A 20,406-nucleotide genomic window follows, 5' to 3' on the forward strand; every position below is an offset into this window, starting at 1 on the left:
AATAATAAGTAGAATTATTCTTATATTAACTAATAATTTATATAAAATTTATCAATTAAATAATAGGAATAATAGAAATCAATAATTAATTCAGAAAAGAAAAATAAGATTTAATTCATAATTAAATCAGATTTACAAAAGATAGAAACTACTAAGATCTCAACTCTCTGCACACATCCTCGATTGCAGCTAAGCGTGTCTCTGTCTATGTTAGTCAAGTACTGATCGTGACCTGAGCCGTGAGGCATGCCACAAACCTCGCTGGTGTGCGGCAGGGCTGTGCATGTGTGCGCGCGTGCGCACTAGGTGGGCTGGAGGTGCCGCGGATGGCCTTGCGGCACATGGGCGTGCGCAAGGGCCACGCGGCCCATCAAGGTGCGCATGGGCCTGCACACTGAGACTCACAAGCGCACTGCTGCTTGCAATGCCGCGCGCATGCGCCCGCGGTCCAGTGTTGCGCGCATGAGCGTGCAGCGCATGCCTGGGCGAATTGTCGCACGCATGGGCGCACAGCTCATGGCTGTGCTTATTGTCGGCCGCATGGGTGCGCAGGCAAGCTCTCATTAGCCTCGCTAGCCTGCATGCTAGGTGCCCCGTGTGTGCCAACGCGCGGGCCAAGGCATGCATGCATGTTGGACGCCCCGTGCGTATCACCCTACGAGCCAATGCATGATTGTGGGCTAGCCAACGTGCTTGTCCCCACCATGACTAGGGTATGTGCGGCATCTCTAGAGGCAACTCAACGTGGGATTCTAACAGAACGGCCCCGGTTGCGTTAGCCCCGGGGTGCACCTGACATAATGATTTAAATAAAAAAAAAAAAGTGAAAAAGTCATTAGTTTATTTGTCTAAGTAAAGAAAATACAAGGTTAAAGAAAGATAAAAAATCAAGATTAAAAAAAATCTAAACTTCAGCACAGTATGAGCATTGGTCTGCATTTATATTGGATTATCTATTTACTCTCTATATAATAATAAAATATTATTAATTTTTTATTTTAAAAAAATTGAAACAAAAAGAAAGGAAAATGAGTACACTACCAGAACAAAAAGAACATAGAAAAGAGATGTCAATTCATGTGAGATGCAGGGCTATTAAGGGATTTTTAGTAAAACATGATCATTCTTTAAATTCTACAAATGAGCTACACGTCAAATAGTCAAGGGTCTTAAGGACCTTTTGGTAAAACAACATCATTAAATTCTACAGATGAGCTACATGTCAAATGGTTAAGGGTTTTTTGGTAAAACAAGACTTAACGGAAAAATAATAAAAGTTATTATTCACAATTAGATAGTCACTTATTGTAATAGAGTAGATATATATATATATATATATATATATATATATGCACACACATGAATCACTAGGGATGTAACCGGTCCGGTTTTGGACAAAATCTAGGATCGAACCGGTATGTACCGGTTTTGCATTTTTCAAAACCGATTACCCTCCTAAACCAGTACCTCCGGTTTTACCTGTTTTCGATCTGGTCCGATTTTTCAGTTTTTTTAAAATGTAAAAAACATATAATAAAGTGTTACTTCTTATGATAAAATGTTATTAATAATTTAATATATATATTATGTTTAAAGCATACGATCAATTAAATTTTCATCTTTAAAATTCAAATTTTATTTTATAAATTATAATAACATTATCTTATATATAATTATATTAATAACATATGATCAAACAAATTACAAATGTTCACATTTAAGATTAACATTTTATGTTATAATTTATAAATTATAATATGAAATTATTTCATATATGATATATAATTATATACATTATATATAAAAATTTAATTATATATTATATATAAAACTTATATATATAAATATTTTGTATAATATATAAAATTAATTTATATAAATATATTTTCCAACTGGTCTGGTTCGGTCTCGAAAACTATGGAACCGAAATCGAACCGGATCCAACCGGTTTTCATAATATAAGAACCGATTTCGGACCGGACAGAAATCGGACCAATTTTTCAGTTTCTCGGTTTAAATTTACACCCCTACGAATCATGCAAAAGTCTAGGTGGGGATTATTGTAAATCATGAAGTACTAGATCTAGTCATCATTAATTCTATATATATATATATATATATATTTAGCATAGTTATTTTAGATTCGTGATCAAATTGCATGTGGTCGTAAGTTCAACTCTTCAAGGGTATTAAGTTTTTTCAAAAGAGTAATACTACGTGTAATTGTGGAGTGCGCAAGTATCATATAGTCGTTTTAAAAAAGAATAAAATTTACTATTAAAATATTAATTTTTTTATGTAGATCTCGTATTTATTCATTTTTTTTAAAATGATTGTACAGTATTTTTTAACTCATGACTACAACTATCATCTCTCTTTTCAAAATCTTTGCAGCTTGAAAATCTCTTCCCACATCATGAGAAAACATCCTTTTGAAAACTCGATATATACATATACAGCATTTATCTATTTAAGACTGTAACTATCAATTTTCTTTTCAAAATTTTTGTAACTTGAAAATCCCTTCTCACGCCACGAGGAAACATCTTTTTCAAGACTTGACATATTATATATATAAATATATATATATATATATATCTTTATTTAAAATATGGTACTCATGATAGACAAAGAATATTATTTTTTGAAAATTGTGCAAATAATAGAAAAAGGGTAAATTTTTGTGGGGCATTTTCTCATGCGATATTAATTTTGACCCCAATTAATATTCTTTTCTTTAGAGGGCGGACCTGTTAGATTGATCGATCCTAAGCACCTTCGTCCCTTATTTTTAAAGAAGAGTATGAATTAATAGTAAAAGTTAAATAAAATATTATTAGAATATATTTTTTTAATATTATTTTTATTTTAGAATTTGAAAAAATTGAATTGAGATTTAAAAAAGTTAAATTTTTTATTATATTTTATATAAAAAATTAAAAAAATTATAATGATTAAATAAAATGAAATAAAATAAAATGAGTTGAGATGAACTATGAAAACAAACGATACTATTCCAAGACAACTACTAGGACAGATATTAGATGTGCGTGTGTGGATTCGTCGCTTTCGTTAACCTTAAAGTTAGTTTGACCTCTTTCTTTCTCTCCTCCATATTCTTCCTGCTTAAATCAAAACACTCCCTGCCGCCATGTGATTCATTAATAGTTTTTATTTCGTTCTTTTCTCTTGCTTGCAAAGTGAAAGATTGCTCTAGGAGTTTTTCTTGCACAAAACAATGCAAGACAGTATATATATCGATCATACAACTAAAAACAATAAGATTGTGTTTGCTAGATTCAGCTAAAAATGTTTTCGCAACGTCCCGACTGTTCTCCATTAGGGTGAAAAATAAATTGTCAAAGAAAAATATTGTTGGTTAATAGATAATTCCAAACTAAGCGACTCTAGTAAGTTGAGATGAGATGAGTTGAGATAAAAATTGAATAAAATATTATTAGAATATTATTTTTTTAATATTATTATTGTTTTGAGATTTGAAAATGTTGAATTATTTATTATATTTTATATAAAAATTTATGAAAGTTGTAATGATATAATGCTTGTCACACGGCTTTAAGGAAAAGGAAAAAAGAGTGTCCGCATAATGTTTCTTTGTAGCTACCCTTCTAAAATATGAGATGAAAATGGCAATGCCACGTTGGAATCGGATTCTTGACCAAAAAATTTAGAGTAATATTAAATGCAATCTTAAATTATATAAGTTTGTGTACTCATTTTAATAAAAAAATAGATCCACCTCCAATATAATAATTTTTTAAACTGGATCTTAAATTTATCATTTTTTTTTTAAAAAATATACGAGACTTGCATATTCTAAGATTACAAATATAATTTCTTAAAAACTTAATATGATACGACGTGGTAGCTCTTGAAACAATTTACTATTAATATGTGATGAGCTAAGATGAAATAAAATGGGTTGAGATTAACTCTCAATCCAAACCGAGTTAGAACTCACCCTGCTGTTGAGATAAGTCTCTCCTCCTGATTGGTTTTTCTCTTGGAAAGTGGTCATTTTCTGCTTGACATTATAAACAAGGATTTAATTGGTTATATTTATTGGAGTAAATTAATTGTAAAATCAGTCTCTTGGTTTTCACAGATTTACAAAAAGCGCGTTTGGTTTCCAATTTTAGCAATTATATATATTTATAATATATTAACTCTTTGAATTTATAAATTTTTGCAAATTGACGCATGCATTCCATCCATGCATCTCTCTGTCAAATGCTGCTGTAGGACGAACAAGAAGCGTGGCAGTTGATATTAAGCACTTTAGAGAAGACCTTTTGAAGATCACTCAAGATTTGGAGTGTATATATGGGCATTTTCGAACTTTAGAGCACGGGAGCAATATTTAATTTGACAAGAAGTTTGCTTATTTTTTTTTTCACAATTTGTCGACAACTTTCCACCTAGAGGTGTTCATCCAGGTTCCGACCTGGGAATCTGGGTATATTCGGACCGGAACCAGGATTCCAAACCCGAGCCGGAACTGGGACCGGATTGGTTCGAGTCAGACCCGGGCCAAAACCTGGGTGAATTCGGGTTTTTAAAACCCGGAAATACAAGTTCCGGACTGTACCTGGGTTTTTTTTTTTTTTTTTCATGTAAAGTGTTTGGAAGAATTTTTATTTTATTTTATAAAAGCCTATAATTAAAATGTTGAAAACCATAATTCTTCTTATACTTATTAAAAAAAATTTAAAAAAAGTGTTGAAAATCATAATTTTTTATAAAAGCATGATATTTTATGAAAACAATTTCTGAGTCATCATTAAAAAGCATAATACTAACATTTTCCAGAATAATAAAAATATATAAAAATTAAAAATTAAAATGCATGCAATCCACTACATATTACACTATTTTGTTATTTACACATTACATTACATTGCAAAATACAAAACTACAAGATACGAATTACAAAATAATTCCAGCAAGTAGAACTTCAAGTGATCTGACAGAGAGATCCTGCACATTCTGTAATAAAAAATGAAGAAGCTAATGTTAGCTGAAAAACAGTGACAAATCATGGAAGGGAAAATGTCACAATTCAGTCCCATGACACCGACAACCCCACCCAACTGTTTTCAAACTTCAGCGAATCATGAAAAAATTCAAAATTTTATAAATAATACATTACATTAACTTATATCAGTCAAATACTATATTTCAATGCAATAGAGTAAGGATTGAGTTGATACTTGAGAAAATGAAATAATTTCTGCTGCGAGCGTGTCAGCGTTTCCTCTTCAATATTCACATATGCCAAAAGCTCAGGCAACTTAACTGCAAACACCAAAACAATATCACCATTAGCAAAAGCTTAAAAGACAGATAAATTAAAAACAAAAGTTTGCTTCCAAACAACATTAAGACAAATAAACTCTTATAAATGACGATATGGGCAAGTATATGGAGATTATGAGATTCTTTGGTGCATAAATGCAAAGAAAAAATTGTGATTCCATTTTATAAACAACTTGCTTGCAAGAAGAGAAATTCCATTTTATAAAAAAGAGTGTTTAATACAACTGAAGATCTTCCCTACCGATTATACACACAGCAACCCACATGTATTAAACACTGTTTGGGTAAATTTTCTTTCCTCTCGTCTATTTGCATATGATGTATCTGATGATAGTGTAAAAATTCATAGATGTTGGACTGACAAAATAAATAATGGAAAGCATACCCAGGGAATGCACAGATTTAGAAGCACGAAGAGAAATTCAAAAGGCACGAACAATTTTATGTGGAAAAGTTAGGAACAAAGAAGAGCAAAAGGTGAATGAAAGTATTAAGGTCGATGGTTTCAATTGGTGGAAACGATATCTTCATAAATGTAAAAATACAATAATAGCTAGGTGGCAAAGGAAAAGGAGAAACAAAAATAGTTGAATTCCCTTATAAAATCAGGGACAAAATTGGAAAGAAATGAGTAGAGAATGCAGACCTTAGAAATATAAAAGACCAAAAAAGTTGTTGGCAAAAGAAGTGGAAAAAAAAAAAGCAATAGAATGGTAGTGTGAAATACAAGTAGGGCAAAATTGGAAAAGAAAATGTTAGGTGAAAACACTGTTCATCCAACATTCGCATTTATATATATATATGTTTGTTGTGTGTGTAAAATGATTTACACAACATTTTTCATAAAACATTATTTTATAATAATACTCTCATTTTATATATAATATAATTATGAAATATGTCAAGTGGGTATCATTACTCTTCTGTAAGCATTTCTTGAAAATATTTGTTAAAACAATCTCCCCATGCCGTCTGTCACATGTGAATGTCACATTTAGCCCAAAAAAAAAACAAAAGGCGTTTATGTCCCAGCATTATCATTTTGCAAAGTTTTAAACACCAAGTTTTGTCATTTGCCGTTTGGTTGTATGCACAAGGTATTAACAGTGGTGCAGAGAATGAAAATGGATCAGAGCATGAAGAAGATGAAGACAACAGAAAGCTGAAATTGGAATTACTGAATTATATTTAAATATTTCATGTGACTGTACAAGTTATGTGCTGCTATTTATAGATTACGAAAATAGAATGAAATAACAATAAATGAACAAATAATAATTGACAGCTCATAATGCATAACAGAATGGCCTCATGTGATTGTTGTATCTTTATCAGGTGGAACCGTGGGCATCGTATATCCAATTGCATTCTTCAATCTCAACAGTCCCCTGCAAGATGGAGAGTAGATGTTTAAGGCTCCCATCTTGGACAAGCATCTAGTGAGCGCTGGAGAATGCACGGGCTTGGTAAGAAGATCAGCTAACTAATCAGAGGAAGGGACGTGTGTAGTACCTACTTGGCCAGCTGAAATTTTGTCACGAACTAGATGACAATATAGTTCAATGTGCTTGGTTCGCTCATGGAACACGAGGTTGGCAGCTATATGCAATGCAGCTAACTTGTCACAATACAAGGTGGCTTGATCATCAATCGTAATGTAGAGGTTGTTGAGAAAATATCGAAGCCATGTAAGTTCACAAACTGCAGCAACCATGGCTCTGTATTTTGATTCAGCCGAGGATAGCGAGATAGTGTTCTGCTTCTTCGATTTCCAGGCAACGAGAGATTGACCAATGAACATGCAAAAGCCAATTGTTGATCGTCGTGTGTCGGGGCAATTGGCCCAATTAGCATCCGAGTAGGTTGTGATTTTTAATGGTGAATTGGCAGGAAAGAAGAGTCCTTGGCCTAGTGTATTTTTGAGACACCGAATGACCTTAATGAGAGCATCATAGTGAGGTATCCGTGGGGCTTCCATGAACTGACTTAGAAGATTCACGATGTAACTGATGCCAAGCCATGTATTTGTTAGATAAAGTAACTTACCAACCAATTTCCTATATTGAGTAGGATCATGAAATACGGCACCTTCCTCCTTTTGGAGTTTGATATTCGATTCCATTGGTATGGATGAGGGCTTGGCAGCGAGCATACCAGTCTTGGATAGGATATCCAAGGTGTATTTATGTTGACAAATTTGAATTCCAACCTTCAATCGAGCGATTTCCATATCGAGGAAATATTTGAGTGAACCCAGATTTTTTATCTTGAATTTGGTGGATAGGAAGTGCTTGACTTCATCGGCTGATTTATGGTCTGAACTCATCAAAATAATGTTGTTAACGTAGACCAACAGAGCGGTAAATGATGATGACGTGTGTTTGATGAACAGACTGTAGTCTGACTTGGACTGCACGAAGCCAAATTCAGCAAGGGAGGATGAAAGCTTTGTGTTCCATTAGTGAGATGCCTATCGGAGACCATAAATACTTTTGTGTAGTTTGCATTCTTTGTTTGCTTGTATGGAAGCAAGGCCAGAAGGAAGCCGCATATATAGTTCTTCTTCAAGTTCTCCATATAAGAACGCGTTATTTACGTCCAATTGCTGTAAGTCTCACCCCTTTATGGCAGCCACAACAAGGAGAGTGTGGATAGAGACCATCTTAGCAACCGGTGAGAATGTATCATGGAAATCGATTCATTCACGTTGAGTGAAGTCCTTAGCAACCAATCTCGCTTTAACACGTTCAATGGAGCCATCAGCTTTGAATTTGTACCAGTATACCCATTTGCAATCAATCAGCTTCTAGCCAGGAGGTAAATCGACAATGATCCATGTCTCATTGAGCTCTAAAGTAGTGAGTTCCTGCTCCATTGCCTTACACCAAATAGGATTTTTTAGGGCTTGAATGTGTGATGTTGGTTCGGTGTGGACAGAGATTGAAGTTGTAAATGCTTTGAATGATAGTGATAAAAAACTGTAAGACAACACAGAAGAGAGAGGAAAAAGAATGTTCGAACTTGTGTTGTAGCCTGTTGGTGGATCCAGTAGCTTCCAACACGGAATAGGACGGAGATGGAGACAGTGCATTACAATGGAATTCTTTGAGGTAGGCAAGGGCGGTTCGAGTTCTGGTGGATCGTTGTAAGGGTAATGATAGAGAGGTATTTGTGAGGGACGGTAATTCAGTTGGTGTAATGTTGGGATTGTCAACGGGAGGTGTAGAAGAGGTGTTTGATGGGAGGTGTCAATAAGTGGCGTGGGTGAGTTAAACGGAGGGGAGGTATGGAAGTCTTGGGGTTCAATGGGAGGTGTAGAATCGAGGTGCACAAGAGGTGTTTGATGGAAGGTGTCAATAAGATGCGCGAGTGAGTTAAGCAAAAGGGAGATATGCAAGTCTTGGGGTTCGATGTTGGCTTGTTTGAGAGGGAAAATATCTTAATGAAATATAACGTCACGGGAAAGAAATATTTGGTTTGTGGTGGTGTCGAGGAATTTGTATCCTTTAACTCCATAGGGATAGCCGATAAACAAACACTTTCTGGTGCCGGCATCAAATTTGGAATGGCCATGGGTTAATGTGGAGGCAAAACAGAGGCATCCGAATGTTTTAAGGTGGGAATATGATGGTTTTTTGTTATAAAGCATTTCAAATGGAGACTTGTCTTGAAGGTTTGGAGAAAGGATTCGGTTGATTAAGTAGACGGCAGTGTTGATGAATTCTGTCCAATATTTTATAGGTAGGCCTGATTGAAATTTCAATGTTCTGGCAATGTTTAATATGTGCTGATGTTTATGCTTAGCGAGGACATTTTGTTGGGAAGTGGCAACACAAGTAAGTTGATGCAATGTTCCTTTGGAATCATAGAATGAGGGCATATTAAACTCGGCACCATTATCAGATCTGATTGTTTTGATTTGTGTGTTGAATTTAGCAGCCATAAGGGAAAAGAAATTTTGAATGGATGTGCGAGCTTTAGATTTATTTCGGAGTAAATATATCCAGGTGCATATGGTGAATTGGTCCACAATTGTAAGGAAGTATTTAACATCATTGTGAGCTTGGATCGGATTAGGGCCCCAAATGTCAATAGAAATTAAGTTGAATGGTTTGGCAGCCATGGTATTTGATTGAGGAAATGAGAGTTTGTACTGCTTTGCAAGTGGGCAAATCTCACAAGGAATGTTGGATAAACCCGTGGGCTTTGAACTTGACTTTTGAATATCATTCAATACATGTTGTATCATGGAACTATGTCCAAGTCTGTAATGCCATAGTGTGAATTCATCAAATTTTGAAACATGTGTAGTGTTAACATAGCTAGAACAGAAAGTAGAAAAAAAAGATTATAAAGCCATGGGATTTGGTCAGGTATTTTGGAGGTGATAGAGTCCATTATAAACTGTCCCCATGCCAGACATATTTCAGGATGAAAGGTCTTGAATATAGCAAAAGTTAAAAGAAAAAATGAGACAACAATTTGAATGAGTAGACAAAGATTTGGCAGAGTAAATTGAACGAGAAAGTAGGTACACAAGCACATGTTTAAGAATGAGTTGGTCAAAAAGATGGATATCACCAATGTGTGTGGCGGGTGTTGTGGTGCCATTTGGAAGTTTGATTGTGTGTGAGATGAGGGTTACATTATGGGTGAAAAGAGTGGGGCTACAGATCATGTAATCTGTAGCTCCGGTGTCTGTTATCCACGAGTGAGTGGATTTTGTGATGGTGTGTGATGTGTTTGTAGAATTGTAACAAAGAGTACCAAAAACAGGGAAAATTGCAGAGGCTAATGATTTTGAACAAGCATGATTTGCAGCAGATGTAGCAGCTGGAAGTTAAGGAGATTGGAGTAAGGCAAGGAGGCGGGAGTACTGTTCTTGAGTAATAGGTGAGCCATTGTCAATTTATTCTTGTTCAAGTGAAGATTGATTAGCATATGATTTAAACTTGAAATTATTTCAATGACCTGGAGGAAATCCATTTAGCTTGTAGCACTTGTCTCTGGTATGTCCTGGTATGCGACAATGGGAACACACAGGGAGACTAGGATTTGCTTTGAAGCATCATTCCAATGAGTGTCCCTAGATGTTGCAGTGAGTGCAAAATAATCGATCTTTACGCGAGGAGGATTGATTGCATTGATCAGGTCCTCTTGCTGCCATTGCAATCGGTGCTGGAGGGGAATTAAGTTGTCTGCGCCTTTCCTCTTGTTGTATAAGAGATAAAACTCGATTTAATGCTGGGAGAGAGTCATAGAGTAAGATCTGTGCTTGAACGGCGTCAAATGATTCATGTGGCCCCATGAGGAACTGCATAACCTTGCTTCAGTGAGTGTAATCCATCAGGGTCTTCACTGCTCCACACTTATAGGAAGGCATGGGTTCATATATTTCCAATTCATCCCAGAAACTTTTGAGTTTATTATAATATTGACTAACCAATTGATAAGTGTTGAGATCATTTAGTGAGTTAAAAAATTCGTGGAGTGTTTTGAATTGAAAATCGCTCGTGGAGATCATTCCAAACAGTCGAGGTAGTGTTTGCATGAGCGATGCTCGCTCTATGTTCAAAGCCAACGGAGTGTTGAACCCAAGCAATCACCATATCATTGCAACATTCCCAAGCAGCATAAAGAGGATCTAAAGCATCTGATGGTTTGAGAATTTTGTCATCAATGAATCCCAATTTGTTTTTGATATTCAAGGCTCGGCGTATGGTCCTTGCCCAAGTTGCATAGTTTTCTGTGGTTAGAAGGTTTGGAACCAATGGGGAAGAAGCTCCTTCACCAGTCTAGATGTAATAAGGATTAGCTGGGTGATGTGGGTTGGTCTCAGGATTGGAGGACATATTTTTATCATTGATTGGAGAGATTTCTGGCACGGCTCATGATACCATATTAACAGTGGTGTAGAGAATGAAAATGGAAGAACAGAGCATGAAGAAGATGAAGACAACAGAAAGCTAAAATTGGAATAACTGAATTATATTAGAATATTTCGTGTGTCTGTACAAGCTATGTACTGCTATTTATAGATTACAAAAATAGAATGAAATAACAATAAGTGAACAAAGAATAATTGACAGCTCATAATGTATAACAGAATGGCCTCATGTGATCGTTGTATCTTTATCAGGTGGAACCGTGGGCATCGTATGTCCAATTGCATCCTTTAATCTCAACACAAGGCACGAGGTTGAGGTGCCAGGTGTCTGTAGATATGGATCAACATGCATTCTGCTACTCAAGGGATAGGAGATGATGCATGCCCAATCCAGACTGCAAAATCTAGGTGACGATGGATACATCATACAAAGCGGAATAACTGACTTTGAAAGGGATAAAATATATAAACAATGCCATTTTCTTATGGTTAAAAGTGCCTTTATTTTAAAGTAGCGTTGTAATGAAACAATTTGTACAATTATTCGATTGATACTCACTCGGTTAAGTTCGGATCAAGCTCAACTGGTTGAAAAAAAACTTGATCATAAAAGTAGAAACTCATTCAATTGGTAAATAATACATATTTGATTAAACTTGACTCAACTTAATTAATTCTTTTTAACGTCCACTCATTTATGCTCAACTCGATTAGAGCTTGTTCATATATCTATATACATATTAAATTTAATAATATAAGTGTAGGATTAACTTTTATAATTAAATATGTAACATGCAACCCATTTGTAAGGGGATTTTTCCTTCAAGGCCCAATAGTCCCAATTAAACCCGGCCTGAAGCAAAAAATCATTAACCCAGCCCATTAGGAGGCTCCACTGTACATGACTTGTTGGAGGAATGGTACTACAGAGGATGAGACTCATCGATCTGAGGACCCCTCGGTAGTTTATAGTTCTCGAGTGCCCACCCACACAGCAGACATGATATACAGGTTACCATTGATCTACTGACAGAGAAGGTATGAACAGACCAAAAGGGAGATAGACTGAGAGAAAGAAGTCGAATAACTACGTCGCATTAATGGCTCACCACCTGGACAACACACCACATTAAATGATGTCGTCGCAAAGCCACTCCACATTAATGATGCTATCACAGAGCTACAACGCACTTAAAATCTCTGACACAATGAATAGTACGAGGAACACGGACGTCATGGTAGCAGTCACTGTTTGCTCCTCAGGCCTGTAGAACAAATAGCAGATCCTAGGTACGAGAATATCTCTCTGATCCGTAAACTCTCTTACTTATTTACTACACTTTAAGAATATTTACTAACTTTGACATCAGAAGTTATCTAGTCCCGAGGCCGCCCTCTCAAAGCCATACTCTTTTCTATCTTGCTTTTTTAAGACCTGAGTTGTTGGAACTTGGCCCAAAGACGTGCGAAACACGACATTAATACCTGTTATTTATCCCAATCATTTGTGTCTACATGTTGAATATAGTCCACAATTATACGTAAGTTAGTTAAGTACGTAAGCAATTAAATTATAGTTATACCTATTCTATAGCATGCATAATAGTTAGTATGCATGACTAAGTAGTTTTAATTTTTTTATAATCTTATAGTTTAATATAAGTCTATATATTAGAAGTAGAATTTTCATTAAATTTAATACTTTTTTGTAATTTTACATTGGTATTTATTCAATTTCATTCAAAAATAAATAATTCTTTCTAAGAGCAAGATCAGAGCTCAAGAGTAATTCAATTCGACTCGAGCACGTTAAAGAGCACGACTAGAGACTAGAAATAAGTTGAATCGGGTCCTACTTATTTGTTTCTTCATTTGATCAGGTCTTTTTGGGTTTAATGGGGTTTGTTTGGCACTTGGCTGTAACATCAAGCATCAATGAACCTCTAATTCGGTGGACCAGATTTTAAATGTCAATAAATATTTGGGAGAGCAGATTTTACCACATTTAAACCCGAGATGCGCCTTTGCAAGCCAGGGCAGCTGGCCTTTAAGATCAAGGCATTAAGGCCTTTACCGTAAGCCCGAGTAATAAAAGTCCTGCCCATGAAAAAAAAGAGTAATGAAAGCGCTTATAAAAGTAGTATTAAAAGGTTTCATAAGAAATAAATGACCCTAAAATAGTACGAGAGGCCAGCCTCGAAAGTTAGTGACTTTTAACGAGTACAGTAAAATGTGAGTTCTTGCTCCAATTTTAAGATTTAGAGAATCGAGAAATGTAGATATATAAAGTAGATTCTATAAAATTATAGCTTTTTTTTATTAAATTTATCTTATACATTAAATGTTGAATAAATATTGTGAGATCCAATAAATATAAATATGTATATATCACTGTAGGCTTATAGTTAAGATAAAAACTCTAATGAATGCAATTTCCAAAAAGGAAGTGAATTTAATAACCAAATGAAAATTTATTTTATTTATAATTTGATTAGCAAAATAAGTTTAAAAATTAATTTTTTATAAATCAAATCTCCCCGTATAATGGTCTAGATATGCATTTATTCTCTCCAAAGAGTCGGCTCTAGTAGTGAAGGCCTTGGATTTAAAATATCACTCCCGTCAAGGTTTAAGGTTCAACACCTCATGGGTGTAAATAATTATCAAAAGTCTATAATCTGATTGACATAACTCACGCATCTAAAATAGAGGTCTAGAGTTCAAAACCCTCCGACCTCCTCTCTCACATTAAAAAAAAAAAAAAAAAAAAAAAATCCTACACACCGACTTACAAATAAATTAACTCAAGAGGAATTTGTATCAAGAGAACCGTATAAAGAATTTAATCGCCTGATCCATTAAAGTATTGCATGGCAGAAGCAAAACCTGCATGGTATTAGTATCCCAGCAACAAGCCATAACCACTTTGAAGTTTGATGAGAGCCTTAAATTAGCTAGCAAGGCTGCATGCTGCAAGCTCATCCTCAGCTGTCCTGATAATGACAAGATTACACTGGCAGGGCCTCTGATCAATGAATAAGCAACCAGAAAATAAATGATCATGCCTTGTTTTTCAACAGGGTCATTAACTAGAATGGTCCACCGCTAGCTAGGAACCTGGTTTAATCAGAACAATTAGAACCAACATGGTTTATGCTATATATATGACCCCATGCATCCTTTTCCTTGTGCATTCATTGATAATTAATTAGTATTTGTATCATTTTATAATGTTTTAAGAGTAGTGCCAGATCTTGATGTGGCAAAATCCCAACTATGCATTTTGTTTAAAAACAGTAGTTGAAAATTTAAGGGATGTTCATCATGTAGTTGGTGAAGTTGATGGATACTCAAAAAGTCTATGCAATATGAACTATGTACAAGAGAAATCTTGTTTTAAAAGGCTTTTTGTTTCACCATATCTAATCGCCCTAAATGAGTTTTGTATAACTTATTTAGGGGACGCTTAAATATATAAAATGTTTGGGAAGATTTTTATAAATAGTATAGAAATGGAGGAGAGACGAAAGTTTTATAGGTTTTTCTGTAAATATGGATGCTACCTTAAAATATATCTTCCCCACCATTCTATGCACTGCTTCATTTTACCAGCAAATCTTAATTGAAACATTTTTATAGTTTTTTTTTTTTTTTTGTAGTAAATATGGTTAACCGTTTTTTATCTTAAATTTTATTATTTTTAATTATATTTGTAAGAGTTATTTTATTATTAAGCCAGTTTGTAGAGAACAATATCTATATCATCACTTAAATTGTAAGATTTGATTTGTAAGATTTAAATTTTAAAATTTTTCTTATAAATCTAATTATACTATATAAATACTTTACTATGTGTGCTCTACATACCGACACTCACTTGAAAATAGAGTTTTTCTATCTGTAATATGATAATATATAAAGCTACGTGCTTAAAATATGTCACCTTAGTACATATAATTAAGATAACAAAATTTAAGATGAAAAGCAACATCAATGTTACAACTTTATAAACATTGAAAGCTTAGCTCGAGAAGAAGAAAAAAATAGGTATGAAAAACAAACACAACATATATTAACCGTATAAAGTCTTATTCATGTGAAACAAAGAAATGACAGCCTTCATTGGCAACGCGCGCATGCATGCAAGCTCATCCTCTGGTCTGGTGATCATGTAAATGGTACAGTTTTAAAGTCAAGGAATAAACTAGCACTGAGAAGTACATGACATAATCATCCTTAATTTTTCAACAATTTCACGAATGGTCCTTAATTAATTCCCTCGTAGTCCTATAAATATAGAATAACTAGAGAAAAGAATTTGACATGTCATTAGTCATTATAGGAAGACTATGTATGTGGTATGTCCCAATCATTTGTGTCTTGCAAAAGTGACCCCTTTTTTGGGTTGGTTAATTGTATCGACCTTTTCAAAGTTGATGAGGTTTCGACCTTAATAATCACTAAAATCAGCCCCTTAAACATATTTAAAAACTGTCCAAATTTGGCGCCAATATTCACCAAATTGTATTATAAGTCCTATCTTTGTATTATTCTAGGGCTGGTTTGGTTATACAAAACTAAACTATTTCGTCTCATCTTATCTAATCATTACAACTTTTTCAAACTCACATACAAAATATAATAAACAATTCAATTTTTTTAAATTTTAAAATAAAAATTATATTAAAAAATTATATTATAACAATATTTTATTCAATTTTCAACAAAATATCTCATCTCATCTCATCTACTTAACCAAACGAGGCCTATAGTTGGGGGGTCATGTAATTGGGGGAAGTTCATAGATCTTCAAAGTTTATGTAGAGGAACTATATATGCACATGAAAGATCTTGTTCTAAAAGGCTCTTGTTTCACCTTCTTTAATTGGATTCACCCCATTGATTTCACTAAAATAGGCTTCCAACTGCGTTCAGAACTCTAGCTTCTGACTTGAAGTTGAAGTCAATTTTGAGCTTGAACGTTGAGTTAGAGCTAATTTCAGCTTCTCTCCACATGCATGTTGTCAAGATGATCAATTTCATTATAGACTAGATGGATCAGATAAATAATGAGATAGCTACTAGAAAGGACTGCTCCATTGAGCTGCCCTTTGCCAAGGCCAAGACTCAAGCTTGCAGCACTCTCTATAGAAGCAATCTTCAACAAGTTAAGGACTTGCGCACCGCCGCAACTAAAACCTAGAAGCTTAATTTGTGAGAGCTAGCTCGTACAGGAAGGACATTTGGAAGTCGTATGCAAAGCTTTAATTGGCAATTCTTCCCCATCATTCCATGCATGAGCTGGCCCATGATCTTGCAAGTAAATCCTATAATTTGCAGTACAAATTCCGGTCCGCACGAGTTGACGAAACGAATCATATACCCTTTGATCATGAGAAGCATTTTGATTATTTTCTGGCCCTCACTCTTTGTCCTTTGGTTCTATAGTGGAAAGAGTTTCCCAACCCCTTTTTGTCTTTAGATCTATGCATGCATGCACTTCCTTATTTAAAAGTTGTAATCTAGACCTCAATAGTCAATACATCACCAACTTAATATAATATACTATTCAAATCTGTCCACATTTAGCGCCGAAGGAAACAGATGGTTTGAGTACTTGCAAAAAGAAAAATAAATATTTATGATAGATTATTTATAAAAATAATAATTATTTAAGATAAAAATAAATTATTTTTTACAAAAAAATTGCGAAAATAAGCTGTATTATCATCCCATCAATTGATACTTGTTTGGGGTTAGTTTGTGCTCTTTTTTGCTGTTTTGATAAGGATTAATAAAGCTGATTGCGTCGGTTGACCGACAAAAAGAAATTTGGATTTCCAAAAGGCTAGTAAGGATTATTGTAAATGTCAGTTCGCGTGCACGTTTTTTCATTACGGGGGGTGGTTTGTTTGATACTCTATGATTTGAGTGTTGTTTTTACTTTTTATTACTACAAGGCTGTGTGTGTTGGGTGGTGGTTGGTGGGCAAGAAGATGGTCCAGGCTATGATTTGTATAGGGCCAACGTGTTGCAGTGTTAAATCCGGTTCTCGTGACATTAATTTATTCTAATTCAACTCATTTGATTAATAAAGTTCAATTTCTCAACTTCAATCTGCTAGCTTCATGTTGGATTTATTTGGTCTGATTCATGACTTCTGAAAAAATTGTTGGTTCTAAATATCAAATGTAAAGTTTTAATAAATAATTTTATTACATACAGTCATTTTTACATTACGCACTCTACTAATACGACGAAACTCAGCATTTATTTTATATTAAAAAAAATGATACAGTCAATCACATCAGTAAAATATATAAAAAATATACAAAATGATTGCACATAAAATTTTTATTTAACAAATCAACTTTTTATACTATTCATATCAAGTTGTTGTAAAAAAAAATGACAATTCTATGTTTGTTGCTAGATAGAGATTTTTTAAAGTTCTTTAACAAACTCATATTCAGACAACTAAAAATTCTATAAAAAGAAATTTAAAGCGTCTATTTATCTCTAATTCTAGACCTTAAAATTCAGTCAATATTTTTAAGATATCTAAATTCTAGTCTCGTTGGCAAATTGGTATGATATATATAAAGAAGAATTATATGTATAAATCACTATTTACTTTCATACCTTATATTTCATAAAATATATGAATATTTTTTTATGAATTGTGAAATGTGAAATAATAAATAATATCTGATAAAAAAAAATTTATATATAAAATAGTGAAACAATTAGAGGGGGAAAAGAAAGTAGAAACTAAACTGTAGAAGTCCCATTCACATGAAACAAATCAATTGACAGCCTTAATTGGCAATGACAGCCTTAATTGGCAATGCATGCAAGCTCATTCATTCTCTGTCTGGTGATTACGGTAAAAAAGAAAAAAAAAATGGTACACTTGTCAAGTCAATGAATAAATAAGCAGTGAGAAGTACATACTAATCCTTTCATTTTTCCACAGGTTCATGGATATGGTCCATCCCCTTGTTTGTAGCCTGAATTAAAAAACAAGAATGAATAGAATGAATTTGACATGTAATTATAGCAACAGTAAGCATGTGATTTATCCCAATCATTTGTGTTTTGCGAAAAGGGACCCCTTGTTAAAGTTGATGAGATTTTTAGGCCTCTAAAATCACTCTTAAAAAAAACATATTCAAAAACTGTCCATATTTAGCGCCAAATGCACCCCATTACAGGACATCTTTTTGCATCATTCTAATTAATAGCTTGAGTGAGAACCACCTTTCTTTTTTTGGGTCCCACTTGGTTGATTTTAAGTTCAATCTTGTGGTGGGTTGCTTTTTCAAATTAACTCCCCCGGATTTTAGCTTGTGTCCTTTTCCTTGACAAGTTAGATTTCATCAAGGTTAAAAGAATGTTTAGCCAACACATACCCTTTTCCCTTTTTTTCCCTCCCCAGCCTTTTCAATTGTCATTTTGACCAATCAACTCGGCCAGAAAAAGATAAAAGGATAAAGTTGTATAACAGCGACATCTAGTCAGAATAATGGGGAAGAAAGAATAAAGTTGCCAAAAGAAAAGTTTAAAATTAAAATAAAAAATAAAAAACGTGTCCAAGAAGAAGAATAAGAAAGAACCAAAGCAAAGAAAATGGGATTGTTACTAATTGGCATAAGAAAGCACAGCCGACCTATGAATGAATAGTTTGTGGATGTGGATCCCTAAACTAAATCCCTAAGATTCAATGCAATGGATCTACATATCTTTTGTTTTATACTTAAATTTTAAGAAAAATCTTAGAGAAAAACTCTCAGGCGGTCGAGTGAGTTCACTATTTTTATATCAATCAGTAAATATCTATCACATAAGAGACTTAGCAAAGTATATTTTACACCTACATTTAGTAGATTATACTTTTCGATCTCTTCCACCCTCTATCTCTCTCTCTCCCCACCCCTACCCCCGTTGCCTGCAAGCCCCCCCTCTCTCTCTCTCTAAAATTCATACAATGCCGAGCGCCTTTGACCATCAAAACTAGTAGGACTTAATGAAACAGGGAATTGCAGACCATAATATAATTAGAAAATCCTCTCTCGACATTGCTATAGTCCCCATATTCATCGGTGTTAATTTGGTCTTCGTCCTAATAGATGAATTGGAGATTTTGTAATCCAAGCATAATCCATCTGTCCATCTGAGTAGTGGGAAGGCGTATGGGGTTTAGGCTCTTCTAATGGAGGTGGGTTAGAGAAAGAATTCCCACTAGAGCATAAGGTTGAGGAAGAGCCATCTAAATGCAAAGATAGCCCACTAATAGGAGATGATGCACATGTATGTTTATAATGCCATGAAAGGTCATCATAACACATACCATACATGCCCTGAGTTTTCTGACTTACCAAAGGCCCCTGAACAAGGCCGACACGATGAGTTTCGTTATGTTGTTGATGCAGATGATGATTATGATGGATATTGCATGATGTTGCATAAGGGATCTCATCCAACAACGTTTAGAGCTCTTCATCATTCTTCATGTTTTCTCCAATCTGAACTCTTTCAAACATCAAACAAGCAAACAAACAACAAGAAGCGACAACAACAAAAATAGAAACACACGCAATAGAGAACGAGACCACAAACCAATCAAATCCTTCATTTTGGGTTTTGCTCAGAAATCAAAATGAATGTGGTTTTTGTTTGTGATGTTGTAACAAACATTTCAATAAAAATCATCTCATTTGGGGCCTGGGTTTTCTTTGAGAGGAGTTGGTGAAGCATGTAAAGATTGAAGAGTTTTACATACGATTTACTGAGGGACTGTAGATACACAAACACACCCACCCCCCCCCCCCCCACCCGAAGTTAACCAGAAGGTTCAAACTCTAGAGTCCAAGTCTATCCAAAACAGTGAACCTAAAGATAAAGCTAATAACTCTCACAACAACTCATTAGTAGACTTTTGAATTCTATATATATCGTTGTAATCCAAGATGTATCTATCTTGCTTTGTATATTTGGAAAACAACTTATCTTGTAAAGTGCTATTTATACATAATGAAAACTCTTATCTGGTATCGCTTTGAACCAAATCATTCATATATTTAACTTGGTATCAAAGCATTATTGGCTTACACCATTTTCGATCCTTATGACCCTCTCCAAAGATTCTGCTACTACATTCTCATTCCCAAATATCACTCCCT

The 20,406-nt window shown here is 34.4% G+C and overlaps 1 protein-coding gene across 1 annotated transcript; it reads right to left on the reverse strand.

Annotated features, from left to right (window-relative positions):
• Nucleotides 1–5,185: 5,185 nt before the first annotated feature.
• Nucleotides 5,186–7,459, reverse strand: LOC121260109 (uncharacterized mitochondrial protein AtMg00810-like). The gene is made up of 2 exons (XM_041161957.1): nucleotides 6,850–7,459; nucleotides 5,186–5,316 (listed from the first exon to the last, which is right to left on the reverse strand). Exons 1-2 carry the CDS (start codon nucleotides 7,457–7,459, stop codon nucleotides 5,186–5,188), a joined length of 741 nt encoding a protein of 246 aa, XP_041017891.1.
• Between the last annotated feature and the right edge of the window lie 12,947 nt (nucleotides 7,460–20,406).

This window comes from Juglans microcarpa x Juglans regia, chromosome 4D, assembly GCF_004785595.1.
Source record: "Juglans microcarpa x Juglans regia isolate MS1-56 chromosome 4D, Jm3101_v1.0, whole genome shotgun sequence".
NCBI lineage: Eukaryota > Viridiplantae > Streptophyta > Magnoliopsida > Fagales > Juglandaceae > Juglans > Juglans microcarpa x Juglans regia.

What these genes read in the sequence shown, in the direction of transcription:
- LOC121260109 (XM_041161957.1), bottom strand. Translation starts at nt 7,459, where the DNA reads ATGGAATCGAATATCAAACTCCAAAAGGAGGAAGGTGCCGTATTTCAT. An exon ending in AATTTCAGCTGGCCAAGTAG is followed by an intron (nt 5,317 to 6,849) that starts GTACTACACACG and finishes TGGTGTTTGCAG; the next exon opens with TTAAGTTGCCTGAGCTTTTG.